Genomic DNA, 21,497 nt, shown 5'->3' on the forward strand with positions numbered 1-21,497 from the left:
AGAGTTCTGTTAAGTTTTATGCTTTTGAAACACACAACCAAGTTTGATTAAAAATAAAAGTTTTTAAACAAACTAATGTAATTCCTTCAGATTTGGCCATAACGTTTAGGTTGAGTTTGGGGTGTTACAATATTGGTTTGCTTAAGTACCAATTTTGTACTACCATATTTTGTAATACCAAATATTGCAATAATATTGATTTGTTTCGGTACCCAATAAAATAAATACTTTATATATTAAAGATGCTATCCATTGTTACATTGTCAGGGAGACATATATTTTAAAGAATATTAATATTGTTAGACAAAATATTTGGACGTACGATAGGTACGTGGCTAATGATATTTCATATCACATTGATAAGATAAGTTATATCTACCATTTGAAGGGTTATCTTAAGAACTCTCATTGTTTTAGTGTCATATATCTCTGCAAAATGTAAGGGTATTTATATTACAAATCTGACTAGAACCGCTCATTTTTTACCAAAAGCTTGTGATTTAGTTTTTGATACAGCAAGTAAGGGAAAACAATTCTTAAATGTTGGTACCAAAAATAAAGTCGTTAATTTGGTGGCGCGGGTTGTATAATAAAGGCTCGATGGCATTATGTTAATAAAAAATGGCTTGGTGGTATGATAAAAAAATAGCCCACTACAGAAAGGAGACTTCATAAGTTCAAAGACTTGAAAAACAAAAGATGAGGGAACTCAATCATCTTCCAAAAAAAATGACCTACGTTGAAGAGACAATTATTTCACTTATAAACATATCTGAATGAGGTTAAATATATATCGAGATTACTTGATATTTTATATGTTTACAATGCTTCTAAAAAGCTTATATTTATATATAAAAAGTAATCTATTCAATAATAAAATATTTATAACAATATTTTCTTTAAACCAACGTATTGTTGAAAAACCAAAATTTCTCAATAGCTATCGCTTTCAAGTTTTGACCCACCAAACTTGCCAGCTATCTCCATATTTTTGGTTTTAACTCACTACTCACCGGTCACCTTCAAGCCCCAACACTCTGTTCTTTTTTATCTTTTCCCTCACCGTTCTTTAAAAGCACCCCCCCCCCTTCATATGTCGATCTTCTTAAATGTGTGTTTTCCCATCATCTCTTTTCCCAGAGAACATGCTTTTATTTCTTGGAAGAAGATATTTTCCCTTTAAAATTCACCTCCTCTAGGTGGATTCCCATGGGTTCTGAAAAATCATGACGATTCTTAATAACCCATTCTCCCTCTTGTTCATAACTTCCATATCTCTGTTCCTTTTCAGAGTTATTTTGATCAAGACTGGTTTCATTTTTACTTTCAAGAGGAAATGGCATTGTATCAAAGATTGCTTCCATGTCTACCAGTTCTTCAAAGTTCCAGAATTCAGCGAAAGCATGCAAAGAAACCAACTGTATTACAAAGTTCTGCTTTATCTGCATTCTCTCGCTTCCCTTGAAGATTCCGATTTCACCAACCTCTTCGCCGGCAGAAAACCAAACGAAATCCTCCTCCGTCTCGACACTAACCAAATTATCGAAGACGATTTTTTGGGTGCCAAGATGTATTGGATAAACCAAGACAAAAATTTGGTGTTAAAGATTCGAAAATCCGATAAACGAAGAGTTCTCCAGCCGTATCTCCAGCATATTCACACAGTGTTCGATGAATTCGACGGGAGGAAACGAGAGTTGAAGCTTTACATGAACGTCGTTGATGATCAAAAGGGACGGTGGAGATCCGTCCCGTTCACGCACCCTTCGACGTTCGAAACGACTGCCATGGAATCCGACCTTAAGATCAAAGTCAAATCCGATCTAGAATCTTTTCTCAGAGCCAAACAGTATTATCATAAGCTGGGTCGTGTTTGGAAACGAAGCTATCTCCTTTACGGCCCTTCCGGTACCGGAAAATCAAGCTTCGTCGCAGCGGTGGCTAATTTCTTAAGTTACGATGTTTACGACATTGATTTGACCAAAGTTTCCGATGACTCCGACCTTAAATTTCTCTTGTTACAAACCACGGCCAAGTCGGTGGTAGTCATCGAGGATCTCGACCGGTACTTGTCGGAGAAATCAACGGCGGTGAGTTCGTCGGGGATTTTAAATTTTATGGATGGGATATTAAGCTCCAGCTGCGGCGAAGAAAGGGTCATGGTCTACACAATGAACGGCAAAGATCACGTTGATCCTGCGATTCTTAGACCCGGAAGGATCGATGTTCATATACATTTTCCTTTATGCGATTTCACAGCTTTTAAAACACTAGCCAATAGTTACCTAGGGCTCAAGGACCATAAGCTGTTCCCGCAAGTAGAAGAGATTTTCCAAAACGGGTCGAGTTTGAGCCCGGCTGAGATCGGGGAGCTAATGAATGCCAACCGGGGTTCGCCCAGCCGGGCTTTGAAATCGGTTATAAATGCTCTGCAAACGGAGGGCGATGGGAAAGGCGGACGGTGTGGGAGGAAAGCGGTCGAGGAAAGTGGCGAACCGAGTGGGGTTTTCTGTACGGAAGGTGCAAATGCAGTGAAGGAATTCAAGAAATTGTACGGTTTGTTTAGGGTTAAAAGCAACAGAAAATCTCCGTCGTTTAATCTTGACAATGACCTTAAGTCTGGTTTATAGGAAAGCTTAGGTTGTAGTTTTAATCTTTCATTTGGACCCCCGTCGCGAAGGGGCTTTGTAATCACATTGGCTCTTAATGTACCAACACTTTTGATGATGTTAAACAGTAACGGCATCTTGTCTTTATTTTTTTTCTTAGCACATTTCGTCAAATTTACAGTTTGCATTTGAAAACATTATTTTGTATTAGTTAGTAGATAATAATTCGATAGGAAACAATTGGTTGAGTTGCATTATGGTTGCTAAAGAAAAGCCAAAATTGAGGAAATGGGAAAGGCGAGAGGGTATCTGTCTCCAATCATTAGGGGGACAGATGCATTGCTTGTTCAACCATTTGGTGAGCTACAATGAGAGGGGGAGAACATACGTGGAAATTGGTGCAAAAGATTTTGGTGTGAGAATGAAGCATCCAGGATCTCAATTACTCTGACCCAAGGACACAGGGGACAGTGCTTTTTTCCAAGTTGACTCCTTAAAAACAAACTTTGTATTTTTCTCACCTCAATTTTGATTTTTCCCTGTTTTTCGCCTCGACATCATCATCATCCTTTGTTTTAGTTTGCGTTGCTGCTCTACACTCGAGGAACACCAAGCAATATCGTTTGCAAGCTTATCACTCACCCTCTAATCTTAATCTATTTTGTCTCCTCTACTTAGGGGATCTTTTACCAAAATATTATAAAAAAATAAAAAAATACTAAAATAATATTATTTTTTTATCAAAATAATACAAAAAAAATAATAGAAACCCGAATGTCACAGGCAACACCAAAGGTGCCTGTGCTAGAGGCGGCACCACTTGTATTATAAATCCAGCATCTGTCCAGCTAAAGGAGAAGAAGAGGGAGGAGGAGGTGGTGCCGAAAAAAGAGAGAAAGAGAAGAAAAAAAAGGTATTTTTTTAAAAAATAATGGATTATCTTGTTATTATGTTTTTTGTATAATTTTTATTATTTTTTGTTGTTAGTTTAGTTATTATTGTTAGTTATTAAGATTAATAAAAACTCATATTGATGATTTTAGTTAGTATTATTATTGTTAGTTTTTAGGGTTTAGGGTTTAGGGTTTAGGGTTTAGTTATTAATAATTATTGTTACTTAGTATTATTGTTAGTAAAAAACTAATATTAATATTATTGTTAGTTATTAGGATAAGTAAAAACCCTAATTATTATTTTAGTTAGTATGATTGTTAGTTTTTACATTATATTATTGTTAGTTATTATTTTTAGTAAAACCCTAATTATTCTTGTTAGTTAGTATTATTTTGAGTATAAAACTATTATTATTGTTATTGTGTTAGTTATTATGATTAGTGGTTAAACGTTGTTCATGTACAAAATGATAACTGAAAAAGTATAAGCTTAAGGATGAAAAATTTGCATATTGAAACATTAATTTTTTTATTTAAGTAATTTATTTACCGTTCGAGATTGTTTTTTGAGATTTTGTTTATTTTTTGACAGATTGAATATTGAAGATGGATGATAAGTTTTTTGTATGCGTTTATTTCGATGGAGTCATCTTGACAACAAGTGTTGGATGTATATTTGAATGTCGGCAACAAATAGCAATGAGATTTAATAGAAATGTCTCGATGGATGATATGAAGGGAAGGATTAATGCAAAAATTGTTAGACGTTGCGGGAGAAGGATATCAAAAATTTTCTACAAGTTTCCAGTTTCGACAAATCCGATCAAATTCACCGAAATGGAACTTGTAGACGACGAAGACGTGGAGACAATAGTCGCTCTTTACTGTGGGAATGGGAGTGACAAGAATGCACCGATTCACTTATTTGCTAAGTTAGCCAGTATTGAGCAAAATAAAGATGTCAATGCATATGGTGAAGAACACGGAGCTCAAGAACCGTGGATGGTGGCTCCAATATCGTACGTTGATAATGAATCGACTATTGGTGGGATCAGTTTTGATCTGAATATTACACCCGATATTGATGTAGTTGGTGGTGAAGAAGAAGGTGGTAGCGATCATTGTGATGAAGAGGTCGATAGTGACGGTGATCCCGATGTGGATGATGTACCTGATGATATTAACGATGAAGATGTGAATAACGATGGAAACATTAACGCTTCTTTGGTCGGGAATCAAATGCGACGTATTTTGATACACAATAATCCTGGGCCACACATGTCGCTCATAGACCCGGATGCAGCGTATGTAACTGAGTTCCCGGAGTACCCTGAAATAGTTCATCCTCACCGGCTGGCCGTAAATTCTGATCATGAGGAGTTATTCATAGGCCAGAGATTCGAAAGTAAAGATGAGTGCGTACTTGCTATTAAACGGTATAGCATGAACATATCAGTGGATTATAAAGTCGCAGTGTCTACTCCGAAAATATATATTGGGGAGTGTTGGAAGGGCGGAAGGCTGTAATTGGCGGGTACGAGCTGCATTCATTAAAAGTTCGCAAATGTGGGAGATACAAAAATTTGTTGGTCATCATACATGCACATCAACACGTATGATAGAATATCGTGGAAAACTTGATTCGAAAACTATCTGTACGTGTATCATGCCAATGGTGAAGGACATGCCGACCATTAAAGTTTCGATACTGATTGCCGAAATGCAAACACGATTCCAGTATCGAGTATCATATCGAAAGGTGTGGATAGCTAAACAGATGGCAATAGAGCAATTGTTTGGGGATTATGATTCATCGTATAACGAGATACAAAGATGGATAGTTGTTATGTGGGAATACGTACCGGAGACTATGATTGAGTTGTAGATAAAACCTTATTACAGCCCGGATGACCAGTTATAGCTGAGAAAAAAGATTTTCCATCGGATGTTTTGGACGTTTGATCCATGTGTGCGGGCATTTCCCTACTGCAAGCCATTTGTGTAGGTGGATGAGACCTGGCTATATGGAAAATATACACAGATCCTACTTCTTGCGGTTACTCAAGACGGCAATAAAAACGTGCTCTCGATAACATTTGCCATCGTAGATAAGGAGAACTTGGAATCTTGGGTATTCTTCCTCACTAACCTGCGAAGGTATGTTATTAGCAACGATAATATTTTCATCATCTCTGATAGAGGGAAAGGTTTAATTGCAGCAATTAGGCGTTCCAGTGTGCCATGGAGATTCGTTTACTGCATCCGTCACATTACGTCTAACTTCCATAAATATTATAAGAATGCAGACTGGAAGAGACAAGTCGTGGCAATGGGTAAATGATAACCTTATCTTTTTAATATAAGTTGTAATGTTTTATGTTATCGAGTTACTGGAACTTATCTTTTCTTAATACGTATACAGCGTACGAGTTAGAGCCACATATTTTCCGCCAAAGAATGATTCAACTTGAGAGTGACATGGAGGGGTAAACAAACACATATTTTCGACAATGGTTGGGTACAATGGAGCTGTGGCAATGGGCTCAAAGTTTTGACAAGGGCTTTCGTTATGGTCAAATGACCACAAACTTAGTAGAGGGGGTCAACGCTGTGTTGTTGAAAACATGTCATCTTTCGATTGCATCTGTTTTCTCTGCTACATTCTACAGGTTGGCTACCTTGATGCCAAGAATTGGTCAGCAAGAAGTTGACCAGATGGAGGTGGGACACGTGTTTGTCGAAGATGTTAGGGATGCAATGGTTGCAAACTGTCGGATGGCGAGGTTGATAAATGTAGAAATATATTCACGACGTCTGGAAACGTTTCGAGTTACTGAGACCATCGGTCGTCGACCCGGTATACCACTTAAGTCCTATGGAGTTGATCTCTAGAACAGATGGTGCGAGTGCAGGAGGTTCGAAACATTTCATTATCTATGTGCGCATGTCGTGGCAGCGTGTGCTAAAGTGAACCTTAATGTTGAACAATATATCGATGATGTGTACACGCTCGAACGCACATTGCGTGTTGGGAAAATGAGCTCCCCGTCCTAATTGACCTGCCTACGTGGGAGGTGCCTCCGACGACTTTCGAACTTCTCCCAAACAGAAGGCTACGCAAGAATCCAAGAGGTCGTCCGCAATCAACCAGAATCTGTAATGAAATGGGCATTAGGGAGAAATCTGACGGTAAGCGTTGTGGATTATGCAGGTTAAGTGGTCATAGTCGGAATAAATGCCCTCAACGAAACTATCATATTGGACAGTCGTCAGGATCGGGTCGGAATTGACCTAATGCTGTCAAATTGTTATGTGTAATGTTAGGATGTTGCAATGTTGTTTTAAGACCCATTAACTTAAATTCAGCTTTTGCTTATGCTTAAATTGTATCCAAATTAAGTTATAACGAGTATAATTCATTTGGAATAATTAAAATTATATCGAAAATGGATATACAAAAAGTACAATTAAATTTATACAAAAAGTACAAACTTTGTAATGTACAAAAAAGTACAATAAACCCCTAAAATTGATGGTTCGATGGTGTGGTCCTAGGGGTATACCTATGCGGAGGTCGACGGTCACGTTCTGGGTGTTCGTGACGACCAACATCCTCATTTGGCGCAGATGGGGGTGTGGTAAACATAGAGGAAAAATCATGTGGCTCGATCGGCATCAACGAACTTGAACCGGAAGGAGTCCCATGATGCTGTGGATACGGGCTGGGAGTGCCGTACTGCGGCGGGTAGGATCCAAAGAGATCAAACTCGTATGTGTATTCGCCCCTTGAGAAGCTCGAAATATAGTCATTACCCGCCAAATCTGGATGGTAGCAATGTGAATCCCCATGTGAATGTGACTGCTTGGGATCTGGCTCGGGCTCTGGTTCGGGATCATGATCTGCCACAGGCTCTGCCTCCATCGATGTCGTTGGGTATGATCCCCCAGGTCGCTGCATGTGCGGGGGGACTACAGTCGACTGCCCTCCAAGTATATATGGCTTTCCGCAACTATAGTACCATTGTATGTACTCTAATGATGGTTGCAAATCGGAAGCCATAACCATTTGAGGTCTTCGACCCATTCGATCGTTCCACTGCGTAACAAATTTTCGGTGCTTAATCCCTCAATCCAACTGCGATTTTCCTCTTTTGTTGATGCCGTGAACCGCCCCTACCTCGCATGGCAGATCCGGGATATATTGGATGCAACCAAACTGTCGTAGCACCCGATCCCCATAGTATCACTCGACTACATTGAAATTTATAATTTGTGCGTTAGTGCACCACATTTCAGAATGAACGTATGCAGACGAGGGTATCACAGCTGGAATTACCAGGCTACGATATGGCATACATATAAACTGCATGATTAATAACATGGTTATAATTAGCCATAACGTATGAGTAAGATATAGAAAGTAAGATGTCACGAATATTATAATACCTTACCCCTTTCCCGACATGCTGTTCGATCATGAGTCGTTATATCGGGACAGTGTGCGACCTCCCGATATCCGGATAAATACTCCACCTACAAAAAACAAATATAGGGTTTAGGGTTGGTAACATCAGTCAATATACTATGACTACAAATAATGACAAGTTATATTTTATCACATGTTCACTAGTGGATAAACATACGGTTAGTGATTAATCGATGCCAAAAATGGCATCCGATAGAGCGCCCAGGACTGCAGCAATGTAAGGCATCCGCCCATGTCTACAACAAAAGGGTTTGTCGTCTGAAAAAGCTCCCGATATAACACTGCTAGAATGGCGGAGCCCCAGCTATACGAGCGAACATTGGACAAATCAGCTAATAGGGGCAAGTACATCATATGCACCTTGTTATTGTTTGCATCAGGCATCAGTATTCCCCCTAGGATATGCATGATGTACGCTCGAGTAGCGCCATCAACTCAGCTTCAGTGGCATTTGCTGATAACTATCCAAATTTGGCTTTCAGCCATTTAAATTTCAAGCTCGTAAAATTTGACTCATCATTGTTTAGCGAGTCGCCTAGTAGCTGATAACACAGTGCAGCTGGATCAGTAAATGAAGTTACTCCCGTTACGAGACTCCCGTCGATTGGGAGCCCAAGCTGCAGCGCAACATCCTCTAAGGTCACCGTGCACTCCTCACACGGAAAATGAAAAGTGTGGGTCTCCGGGTGCCACCGCTCCACTAGCGCAGATAATAAATCATACCGCAAGTCGAACGTCCGGATCAATGCTGCTGACCCAAATTCGGCTTGCTCCAAGTACGGCATCAATCGTGAATTCGGGGGATCCTTTAAAACATTCAGTCAGCCCCTTATTACTCGGTACGAGTCCTGATAGTGTTAATTACAGAAAAAAAATATTAAGATAACATGATTTATTTCTATATATTACGTATATCCTTTTTTAATAGAACCCGTGATTAACAAATAATAATATATTACCATGTTATTAGCCGCATCAGATATGTGTGTATCGTTGCTAATCAATGAAGCCATTGCTATTCCTGCAACTTCAAAAAAAATCTAGTAAAAAACCTTATTTTGGCCATTTGTTCGTATTTTTTTCCTGAATTTTATTACTTTTAAAAAATATAATATTTTATAATTTTATTATTTTACATTATTTTAGTACATTATGTTTGAAATTTAAATAAATTTAGTGTGTTTTTTAAATAAATTTAAAAAAACCCTTATTTCGGCCCTTTGCTCGTATTTTTTTCCCGAATTTTATTACTTTCAATAAAAATATATTATTTTTTTTGTTTTATTAGTTTACTTTATTTTAGTACATTATGTTTGAAATGTATTAATTAAGTATTTTTTTAAAAAAATTTAGTAAAAAAACTCTTATTTCGGCCCTTTGTTCATATTTTTTTCTAGAATTTTATTACTTTTAAAAAAAATACTATTTTCTAATTTTATTATTTTACATTATTTTAGTACATTATGTTTGAAATTTAAATAAGTTTAGTGTGTTTTTTAAATAAATTTTTTAAAAAAACCCTTATTTCGGCCATTTGCTCGTATTTTTTCCCGAATTTTATTACTTTCAATAAAAATATATTATTTTCGTATTTTATTTTTTACATTATTTTAGTATATTATGTTTGAAATGTTTTAATTATTTCTGTTTTTTTAATTTAGTAAAAAACCCTTACTTCGGTCCTTTGTTCGTATTGTTTTCTCCGCATTTTATTACTTTAAAAAATATCATATTTTCTAATTTTATTATTTTACATTATTTTAGTACATTATGTTTGAAATTTATTAATTTAGTATGTTTTTTAAATATATAATTTTTTTTAGATTTTATTACTTTCGGTAAATATACAATTTCCGTTTTTTTTCTTTTCGTATTTTATGTTTTCTTAAACATATTTTTTATCATTTTATTTTTAATGCTATTTTTCTAAAAAAACTAATTACAACATGCTAAATAAATTTCATAAAAAAAATTCTAATCAACATAGAATGTACATAACATTAATTTTTTCATGCTAAATAAATTTCATAAAATATATATGCTAAATAAAATAATAAAACACATACAATTTACATAACATAATTTTTTATACAAATATTACAAAAAAATTAAATTAATACAAAAAAAATTACCTTTTTCTTTCTTTCTTTTTCCCTCCTTCCCTCTTCTTCTTCTCTTTTCTTTTTCTTTCTTCTCCTTTCCTTTTCTTTCTTTTTCGTTCTTTCTTTCTTCTCTTTTCCCTCTCCTTTTCTTCTCCACCCACCAGTCGGATGGTCCCCCCATTATAAGGGGAGTGGTGGTAAAAGCATTAAATTGAATTTTAATCAGACATCTTTGGCTTTTGTTAGAACCTTTTGAATCGCTCCACTACTTGATTCAAAAGGTTCTTGACAGCTTACAATAAGTTTTCTTATACTTATATATAATATATACGCCGTCCTGTGTTAGTATTTGTTAGGCCTAGCCTCTTTATTCAATTCAATTAGATGTTAATTTAATGTAAATGAACCATAACTATGTAAACCTATTCCTAATAGATTGACCCCAAAATAGCATATCCAAATTATAAGAAATCCCATAGAAGCCACAAGTGCGGAATTTACACCTTCCAAATTTGTATTTGTTCGGGTATGGAAATAAATCGCGAATACGGTCCAAGTAATAAACGCCCAAGTTTCCTTGGGGTCCCAATTCCAATATGATCCCCACGCCTCATTAGCCCATACGGCTCCCGAAAGAATTCCTATGGTTAAAAAGATAAACCCGAGACTAATAATACGATAACTCCAACGATCCAATTGTTGAGTCAATTGATATCTGTAATAATTTTTAGAAGAAAGAAAATAAGTGTTTAGTAAAACATTGCTTCTTTCATTCATGTATTGGATTTTCCCAAACGAAAATGAATGGCAGTGGCACCATCGGTGCCGCCTCTGCCACTGGCACCACTGGTGCCACCTGTGGCAGCCCCTCCACCAAGGTGCTGTCACATCCTCCAGCAACTTTTTTTAAATTTTTTTTGTTTTTTGTATTATTTTGGTAAATAAAAAAATAATATTATTTTGATATATATATATTTTTAATATTTTGGTAAAAGACTTGGGGTTTACTTTACTATTACATTTCAAATTTAAAAGTTCATCCAAAATTTAAGAAGGTTAATTTACCTAGAAAAATATGTTAGTAAAAAGGATAGTTTATTTATATTCATTTTTGTTTGTTTTAATTCATTAAAATCTAAACAACCATTTGTTCATGTTAATTCTAAATTTATATTTTTATTAAATTATTTTTTTATAACTTTTATAAATTTTTAATATTTTTTAATATTTTTTACATATTTATTTATTTTAATTTTTAGCGGAAAAGAAGCAGGAGGGTGGGACTGTGGGAGGGTGAAAGACAATGGGGGAGGGACAAGGACAGGGACGGGGTAGAGATTTTTATTTTATTTAATATTGATATAATAAATTTTATTTAATTAAATATTAATGATGTGATATTTTTATTGCTTTTTTTTTAACAAAGTTGGGGTGTATTCCGTTCGATTCAATTTTTAAACAAAAATTGAATTAAATCGGAATTATATGGAATAAAAATTAAAATATTCAAAATTGAAAATTGAGGTTTGGTTTAAAGGTTTTAAAAAAATTTGAGTTTCGCCAAAACAAAATTTCACCTTGTTTTGATCCCAAAAAATCTAATATCGCAATTCTTGATTTTTCTTTTCATAATAATGTCATATATGCTCTAGATTCATCTATACATTTATAAAGTGAATATTAAATATTAAATTAATATCATAATCATCCATAATATTATTTAAAAATTATTTTAAATTAAGTTATTAAGTTTATAAATCATTTAAAGTTTTAAAAGGAAAGCTTATACATAAATCACTAACATACCTAATATTTTGTTGTGCCATTTCTTTTAATTAGTTGCTAACTTTAATAAGTTATAATTGAGTCATTACATACCTAAAAATACTGAGTCATTACAATATGTCAGTATATAATTGTTTCTTATATAAATAAAATATTATAAAGTTTAATAAATTATTTTCTTAAAATTAGATTTATACTTATACTTATAATTATTATATTTAAGAAATGATCACTTATTCTAATACAAAACTACACTTTCATAACTTTTTTACGAAATATTTTATAATTTAAATTTTTGCATAACCATATCTAGTTTTTAATAATAATAGTAATAATTGTAACATCTCATACCCAACTCAATCGTCGGGTTCGAGCTATCAAGTGTTACATTTATTGTCGGAGCAACTACGATCAAATCACAATCTGATTCACAATATTAAACATTTAATTATAAGTAAAAAAAAGTACATAAAACAATACATAATTATTTTTGGGTCTTATACGAGCTTACAAAAGATCTAACTGAAGGCATATTAGAACTAAATTGTAATGTTTGCAAAATTCCAAGTTGACGTCGCAACGTTGAGGATTCCTTGTCGCGATGCAACATACTGACCTGGCTCTTCATTACAACAATCTATTCTCGACATCGCATCATGGCATTATGACGTGATCTCGTCGCGGCGACCAAAGCTCGAAATCAATTCAATTTGGACTCCTCTAGGTACATGCCATTTAATTAAAAAAATCAATTCGGCCCCTAATGTACGAAATCAATAGTTAAGCTTTATAATTTAGTCATTTTTTTAAGCTAAGCTTAATTTCTAACAAATTCACACCAATTTCATCTAATTCTCAACAATGGTAACTTTATAAAACTTTAACAATTTTCGAAATTAGTACATGGACTAGCTAAATCAAGCTCTCATGATTCAATTTCCATGAAAATCAAAGAAAAATGACTAGGGACTTACCTGAATTAAAGGCCAAAAGTTGAAGCCCTTAAAAATGGCATCCTCCTTTCTTTTATTCTTTGCTTGGAAGGTTGGAGAAGATGATATTTCATCTCTCCTTCCACTTATTTTACCTATATATACTTAGATTAAAGCTTAATTAAAATTAATTAATAATGTTTTATCTTAATTAATCTTATTTAACTTAATTAATCAACATGATCCATTACCGTCCACTATCTCTTATTGTTGCATGGTCTAATTGTTATTTTGGATCTTTGGTTAATTTTAATTTAAGTCCCCAATTCATTTCCAAATTAAAAATCTATAGCGATTGAATTTTATAATTTAGTCCCTTGGACTTAATTAACTACAATTTTGTCTAAATTATTTAACGAAATTACAAATCATCAATATATTAACTCCATAAATATCTCTATTTAATATTTACAGAAACAAAGTCTCGAAACCGTATTTTTCGACACTAGTAGAAATCGTGTCATTACAATAATAATACAATTAAATCAATTAGTCCATGTAAACATTGAAATGATCAGTTTATTATTCTATTAGAATTATTCCTTTAAATATGGATTTTCTTTCATTCGGGTTGATTTGGAAAAAATGGGTTCCATGTGGAAAAACCAAACCCAAACCTAAATTATGCGATTTAGGTGATAACATCAACTCAAAGCTGAACCAAACATTACAAAACTTGAACCCTAAATGTAAGGACATTGATTACGAAATTATAGTTTAGGTAGATAGTTTGACAAAAATAAATAAATACCTAACTCAAAAAAGGTATAGTTTAAAGGTTGTTAATTTAATTAAGCCTACTTAAAACAATAAATATCCATTATTTACAAAAATACCTATACTCTAACAAATGTCATTGTTGGGTGGGTTGGTTGTTGAGTTTATCATATCTATAATTGTTGAAGCCCAAATTCTTCACCCTGTGCATTTTGTTTTGTATGCTACTTAAAACGATAACATAGAAGGATTTAAAATGCAAGGTGATGGAAAAATTGTTTTTATGGTAACTTTGAGGTATATTCTCGATAGGTAAAGGTGGAAAGTTGAATCATAAAATTATGGTTTCATTTTTTACTCCATGAGACCTTTACAACGGTATATCATATGCTCAAAATGGTTGAGTGGTGAATGAGAAATTGATGCTCAGAGTAAGTTACTTGAAAATATTGTTAAGAAAAAGTAAAAACTTAGATCTCACACTTGATAACTGTGAATAATAGGGGTTTTTGAAATGGTACTATTTTGATAACTATTGTTGTTGTATCATGAGAGACATTTGACTAACGTTTCTCTAAGTATCGTAGGAGCGGTCGAATTTGTATTAAGAAAACTGTGTTTTACAGGCCTCAATGTTTCATAAAATCCCTATTATTCCTTCTGATTTAAACTCTTTTTTGAACTTAATTTTGATTGTTTTCATATTTGATAAATTAAATATAAATTATTTTTTCTTTACTTTATATACATTTATTTATATTTAATTTATTTTATTCGTTAATGTATTTTGTCTAACACAAGGTGAAGAAGAATTGCATGGAAATTTACTGCTTAAAGTGCATAATGTAATAAGCAAAATAAAAGACAATGGTAGACAATCTTTTCTAGTGCTATTGCTTTCTAAGTATTCATATTTCTTAACACACGCACCCAATTTTGTAGTGTTATGATTTTTAAGATTGATATTAATTTTGTTAGATGTTTGCTGGAGGCACTAAGCTACCTTAATTACTACCAAATTTAGGGTTAGTCTTAAGTTTCATTCTTCCTTTTATTTGAAATTTGATTATTCATTTTGATTTTTTTTTATTTTGTACTTTACAATGACGACACACATTTCATAAATAATATTTTTTGATAATTACTTTTAGGGAAGATTCTCTCAACTTTTAGCAATATATGTCTGATAAATTTCCGTATTGATTAAAAATTAAATTACTCAACTATAAAAATAAAATAGAAATAGGAAAAATAATAAAAACTGAGGCAGAGAAGAATATGATTGATATGTTTTGAGTAGAGTTTTTCATGGGTCGGATCCGGCCAAGTAAAAAATGTTGAAAAAATATGATTTTTAGAATCTTTAAGGCATGTTTTCGATTGGTAAATGAGGAGTTTTGAATCATAAAATTATGATTTTATGTTTTACTCTATAAGGCCTTTACAACGGGATATCATGTGCTTAAAATGGTTGAGTGATGAATGAGAAATTGATGCTAAAAGTAAACTATTGTAAATTATGTTGAGAAAAATGAAAAGTATTAGTTCCACATTGATTGGGAATCAAGTGTGGAACTTGTATATATATGTAAACCAACTTGGTAATTATTGAATGACTAAATTAATCTTCTCCTTTGTGCGTATGGAGGGTGTGAATCCAAATCTATTGGGGATGGGGGGTGCATGACATGGGCGACACGATATGTCCAAACTAGTAGGCCCTTTTAGTCCTACAGACACGTATTTTATTTTAATTTTCAGTAGATATTATACAGAATCTGTTTTAAAATGACAAATATCTCGATTTGATTTTATTCCAATTAAATTAAAAAATTTTATTTAAATTTATTTAAAGGTTCCCTTAATACATATTTGTATCTTTATTCATGGAAATTTTCAAAATTCCTCCATTTTGAATACCTATTTCACTCTCAACGAATTTATTTCACTCTCAAAGATAAGAATTTATTTCACTCTACATTCTAAAATAAGGAAATCCGTAAGAAATATAAGAATACTACAGAATTCTTTAGAGACAAACAACGAATTTATTTCACTCTCAAAAATTATTTTATTTTCCTCTCCAAATTTTTAAATGTTTCGATGATAGAAGAAAGCTAGGTTTGTTCGTTGATCACTGTAGAGGTACTACAGTCGCAATTTTTTTTGTTGTATCCTGGAAGACAGACGACTAACGTTTCTCCAAATACCATAAGAGCAGCCGAATTTCTCTTAAGGAAACTATGAAAACATGCCTCAACATCTAGTAAAACTCGATTCCCTTATTCGATTTTTGGTTTTTCAAGACCTTGTTTATTTAATTGTTTTTTCAAATATGGTGTTTTTTTACATAAATATAGGCCTATTTTCTAGTAAAAAATGTAGGCTCGTTTTATAGTTCCGGCTTGATCCAAAAAATGAGTTTAAAATTTTGTCCAAACCCAGTCCAAAATAAAAATGCTAAAATGCGAGCCTGGTCCACCCGTATTAAAATTTTGGGTAAACTATCAAAATAGTCACTTTTGTTTTGCTTCAGGTTACATTTTAGTCACCTTATGTTTGAAATGTTACGTTTTAGTCACTTACGTTATCATGTTGTAACATTTTTATCACCAAGCCATTAATTTCTGTTAACAGTGTAACAATAAGCTGATGTGGCACATTAAATCATCACTTTAAACGAAAATTTTAGGTTAAATTATAAAATTGGTCCCTATATTTTTTTTATTTTGAGAAATTTAATTCTTTTCTTTTATGTTCTTTTAATTTTCTTTTAATTTTCTTTTATTTTCCATTCTTTTCTACTTCTCCCTCTGTTTTCCTCCCTTCACCATTTCTTTTAATGTAGTTTTTTTTAATATTTTCCATTTGTTAAAACTAGTCCCTATACTTTTATTTTTTTCTTGAACAATTTAATTTTTAATTTTTATTTCTTTATTTGTTAAAGCAAATTATCTTTGATTACAAACTCTGTGTGTAAACCCAAAGATCGTTTTTGATCATTGCAAGATGAATAAAATCGATCTTATTGCATTAATCAATACCAATTCTTCTTCAATATATAATAGAACACCAAGCTAAATTCTACCAAAGACATTAATTTGTTTACCAAATTGGTGCCAAAAACTAGAAATCAAGTTAACTCTAATGGGATCAGAAGGGTTAACCAGTATTATGAGAATCTTGATCGAAATATCAGGTCCAAGCAATTCTATAAAATCACCATAATAATCTATTTTTGGATCCTTTGTATAGCTTCAACAATAAGTGTAAAATATCAAAAACCCCAATTCACAATTGTTTACAATAAGCAAAAAAAGATTAAAAAAATCTTTATTCTGGGTTTTCATTGAAGAGCAGTACAAAATTGTTAACCTAAGTTAAAAATATATTAAAAACTAATCAAAAGGAAGATTAAACGGAACGTACAAGAAATACCCAATACCAAAATAAAAGTATAGAGACTAGTTTTAACAAATGAAAAATATAAAAAAACTATGTTAAAAGAAATAGAGAAGGGAGGAAAACAGAGGGAGAAACATGTTGGAACGCCGGCACCCCTACGGCGCAGCGGAAAAATAAAACATTTGGCGATCCTAACCATGGATCCATGTGTGAGAAACGAATCGGGGTGAAATAAAGGTTTCAAAATTACTGAATCTTTATTCTGAGTAGACAGCAACGCCTCAGCAACGAGTAATATGATCTACTATCGAACCAAGCTGCAATCTATTGTGACTCTGACCTCTAAATAATCCACCCAGTTGACAATGAACGGAAGGAATCCCCAAAACTGTTTTGGAAAAGACTTTGATAAATATAACAATATTTTAAACCGAAAATTATAATTACATTAATTATAATAATGATTTCGGTAAACTATATATTTATTTGAATTTATATACTAACCAAATTCATGTTCTCATTATGCGTACAACAACCTTGTACATAATGTGTTCGATATTTGATTACCCAATTAAATTAATTCTATAATTAATTTAATTCAAGCGACAACCAAACACAATACCAACTATGTTTTATTCCATTCATTTCAACTATAGGGTGTGACCCTGTAGGTTCTTGTAATGTTAGCAGTAATACTAGAACGATTCCAATGTTACAAACAATGAGTGGCATCTAGCAATGCATCATTGCTACTTAAGTCACAAGAAATCATGATTCGACATAACATTTTTATGATTAACCTTTCATGCAATAATCCTTAAGTCATTTATCTCTGGATTGGACACAAGTCATGGAATAGTCACACTTGCATAGTCCATCCCATGTTCCTTGATATCTTAAGTAGACTATGATATACAAATAAGTAAGACATCTCATATCGGCTTATTTGAGCATGGCCACGCACTTCTAGTCTCACTCAATCAAGTGGCCTAAGATATTACTCCCATTATGTAGGAGGGACTTATCCTATATCGATCAACCATATCCCTCTACATAGATCGTGGTATATCCAACATCAGCCTTTATAGAACAACCAGTTACGGTGTACGTTTGACTGTATCAAAATATACAACTCACGATGTTGGGATTATGATGATCTCAAGTCTGAGGATCATATACATATTAATCACTATGAGTAATGTTGTGACAATTACATAATAATCCAAGAAACATACTCATAACGGGTCAGTCCAATATGTTGTTCTCTAACACACACATTCATGCATCGATTTTGACATTCCATATCAATGACAACTCTTTATCATCAATCAACTATATGTTAGTCTTAATGCATTATTGTTGTCCTATCCAACAATAATACTTGACTAAGGACCTTTTAAGAATAATCATATTATTCTCAGGACATTATGATAAAACAGTTTATTTATACACACAGAAAAGAAACTGAAATAATAATGGTAACGCCTTATATTAATAAACATGATAAATCAAGTATGTTATTATAACCATCTCATGATTGATCTTTGGGCATACTCTAACAAAACAGAAGAGAATGAAAAAAAAAAGAAAAAAACAAGAAAAGTTAAAAAATTTTGTATTGATCTTCAACGAAAACCCAGAATAAAGATTTTTTAATCTTTTTTTTTTTTGCTGATTATAGACAATTGTGAATAAAAATAAAAAGGAAAAAAATAAATTGTTCAAAAAAATAAAAGTATAGAGACTAAATTTAATAAATGGAAAACATAAAAAAACGATGTTAAAAAAATAGAAAAGGGAGGAAAATTTAAGGAGAAACAAAAGAGAATGGAAAATAAGGAAAAAAAAGTTAAAAAACATAAAAGAAAAAATTAAATTGCTTAAAACGAAAAAAAATATAGGAATCAATTGTATAATTAAACCTAAAATTTTCATTTAAAATGATGGTTTAATATGCCACTTCAGCTTACCATTATACTGTTAATGGCAATTAACGGCTTAGTGACTAAAATATTACAATACGATAACGTAAGTGACTAAAATGTAACATTTCAAACATAAGTGACTAAAATGTAACCTGAGGTAAACAAAAGTGACTATTTTAATAGTTTACCCTAAAATTTTTTATATAAAAATAAATTTAGAAAATATAATACATCAAATAAATGTTTCTCAACAAATGGAAAAAAATTAAAAGATATATACTTATATAACACAAAGTGTAACTTAATAAGCAAATAAGTTTAGTAATTATATAGTGGATTAAATATTGTGAAATTAGTGAGGAAGGTAAATTTCATAACATAGATCTCTATACTTTATTCTTATTTTAGTTTCGAAAGATGTTTACTTGAATGGGTTGCATTTTGTTCTACTTTTGATATTTTCTACCATCCAAAATTACAAGATTTTGCTTTCAGGGGTATTTTAATGAATGTGAATTTTGTTTTTTCAAGTTGGAAAATAATATATTATCTTTATTTTATTACCGAACCATTTAAATTTTAAAGTATCTCAACTCTATTTTCTTAAAAAACTTACTTAATTGTAACAGGGAATATATACTAGATATCACATAAATTATTATTTTAAGGTTGATTTAATAATATAATCTTTATCTCACCTACTCTTAAAACTCAAGAGCTTTCGGGTTTTTTGACGAAAGGCCGTCGTAAAAAATAATGGAGTTTTGCCCAACTTGTGGGAACATGTTGCAGTATGAGTTGCCGCATATGGGTCGGCCTTCGAGGTTCTTTTGCCCGACTTGTCCTTACGTTTGTCACCTTGAAAACAAGGTTTTCTTTTTCTTTTTTTAATTTTGACTTAATGTGAGTTTTTTCCCGAATGTTGTCAATTTTATATTGTCGATTGATTTTGTTTTCTCGTGTTTTTTTGTTCTAATAGGTTAAAATAAAGAGAAGGCAGCATCTTGTTAAAAAAGAAATAGAACCCGTTTTCAACAAAGAAGATATGAAAATGGGCGGGTCTGAGACTGATGGTAAGTTAATATTTTTATTCCTGAAAGTGGGTTCTTATTCTTCATTGAATTTTAATGAAGATAATTGTCATTTGGTTCTCGATGTTAGTCAAAAACCATACTATTATTACATTATTTTAGCCTTTTGTTTTCCTGGTATTGTTTGTGCTTATTGCCTTTGCGCATTGTCGTTTGAGTCTTTTGTGGTTATAAATTATGTAATTTTTGGTGTTTGTTTCATTCTAAGGGTGAGTATCTCAATTTAAGTTAAAAGCCTGTTCTTGATGTATTATAAGTATCTACTGAACACTTGGTGGTAGTTATGATTCTTACAATGATATGTCCTTACACTTTCTCATGGGGGATTCTCCAGTAGTTGATGGCCATGTTGCTGGGACTCGAGATAGTTAGAATTTTCTATGTTTTCTATGTGTTTGGAGGATATCCCCATATCCTTGTGTGCGACACGGGTACTTGAGTAAAAAACTGAAGAGTCTGAGCAACATAGTTTAATGGAGGTAGCCGGTGGTGCTCAATTAACTGTGGTTTGTTTTTCAAATTTATGCTTTAAAATGCTAAAGAGAGAATTTAATGTTAGTTTTTCCCTTTTTTTTCTTGGTAAGCAAGAATTAAATGTAGTTAGATGCTGCACGATGAGTGGAAAAAAAGAGTCAAAATCCACTGAAATATGTAGTTGCTTGGCAAGAGAAGATGAAAAAGTTCTGTTTCAAGAGGAAGACCACTGAGTGAAAGTTCATGAGGATAGTGCATCATTATAAATTAGATTGCAGGCCAAAGTTCTAATAGAAAGTGTATTCTTGCAGTCCAGGATTGATCTCGTGTGGTTTTCGAACTTTTTTTTCTACTGTCATATAATTATCCACTCTTGTTGGGATAGAAATCTATGGAAAAATTGCCAGTTGAGAGTTGGGCTGAGATTTTAAAGGCTGAGCCACAATCATCTTTATGCGTTCTTACTGTTTGAGAAAGTCATTTTTTAGTGTATAGATCTGACACTTAGCATACCGATCTCTCTTGTTATTGTTGCCTTATTTTCTTGTCATTCTCGTTTTAAACCTTCTCTCTATTTTCTTGCAGCAACATGCCCTTCTTGTAGCCATGGCAAGGCTCTTTTCTCACAGGTGCAGATCCGGTCAGCTGATGAGCCGGCTACGACATTCTATCAGTGCTTGAAATGCGAAAAGATGTGGCGTGAGGATTGAGTACATGTTTTTTCCCTCTTTCTTATTAGGCCCTGTCATCTTTAAAACTCTCTTTTTGAGTTTCAAATTTCCAGTTTCCGAAGTTGTAATCCTTTTTGGAAAAGAAAACACAAACTCTTGTTCTTCCGAGACAGAAGGGAATACCATAAACAATAGATTAACACTGCTTTCGGATCCAATTTTGTTCATGTTACGCTTGAATCTTTGTTAGTTGGCATTCTGTAAAAGGAATTTGCTAAAAAAAAAAAATGTGTATCTGTAAAAGTTCAATGCAAGTAATCAATAATCACAGCATCAAAAAGCCTGAA

General features: G+C 32.8%; 2 protein-coding genes across 2 annotated transcripts; both read left to right on the plus strand.

Annotated features, from left to right (window-relative positions):
* The first annotated feature begins 1,004 nt into the window (after window positions 1–1,004).
* Window positions 1,005–2,756, plus strand: LOC107900958 (AAA-ATPase At2g46620). Its single transcript, XM_016826761.2, has one exon. It carries the CDS (start codon window positions 1,227–1,229, stop codon window positions 2,628–2,630), a length of 1,404 nt encoding a protein of 467 aa, XP_016682250.1. The 5' UTR covers window positions 1,005–1,226; the 3' UTR covers window positions 2,631–2,756.
* Window positions 2,757–19,546: 16,790 nt separating this feature from the next.
* Window positions 19,547–21,354, plus strand: LOC107900957 (DNA-directed RNA polymerase III subunit RPC10). Its single transcript, XM_016826760.2, has 3 exons — window positions 19,547–19,784; window positions 19,894–19,987; window positions 21,065–21,354. The coding sequence occupies exons 1-3, from the start codon at window positions 19,671–19,673 to the stop codon at window positions 21,187–21,189; spliced, it is 333 nt and encodes a 110-aa protein (XP_016682249.1). The 5' UTR covers window positions 19,547–19,670; the 3' UTR covers window positions 21,190–21,354.
* The last annotated feature ends 143 nt before the right edge of the window (window positions 21,355–21,497 follow it).

This window comes from Gossypium hirsutum, chromosome D08 (genome assembly GCF_007990345.1).
Source record: "Gossypium hirsutum isolate 1008001.06 chromosome D08, Gossypium_hirsutum_v2.1, whole genome shotgun sequence".
Taxonomy (NCBI): Eukaryota; Viridiplantae; Streptophyta; class Magnoliopsida; order Malvales; family Malvaceae; genus Gossypium; species Gossypium hirsutum.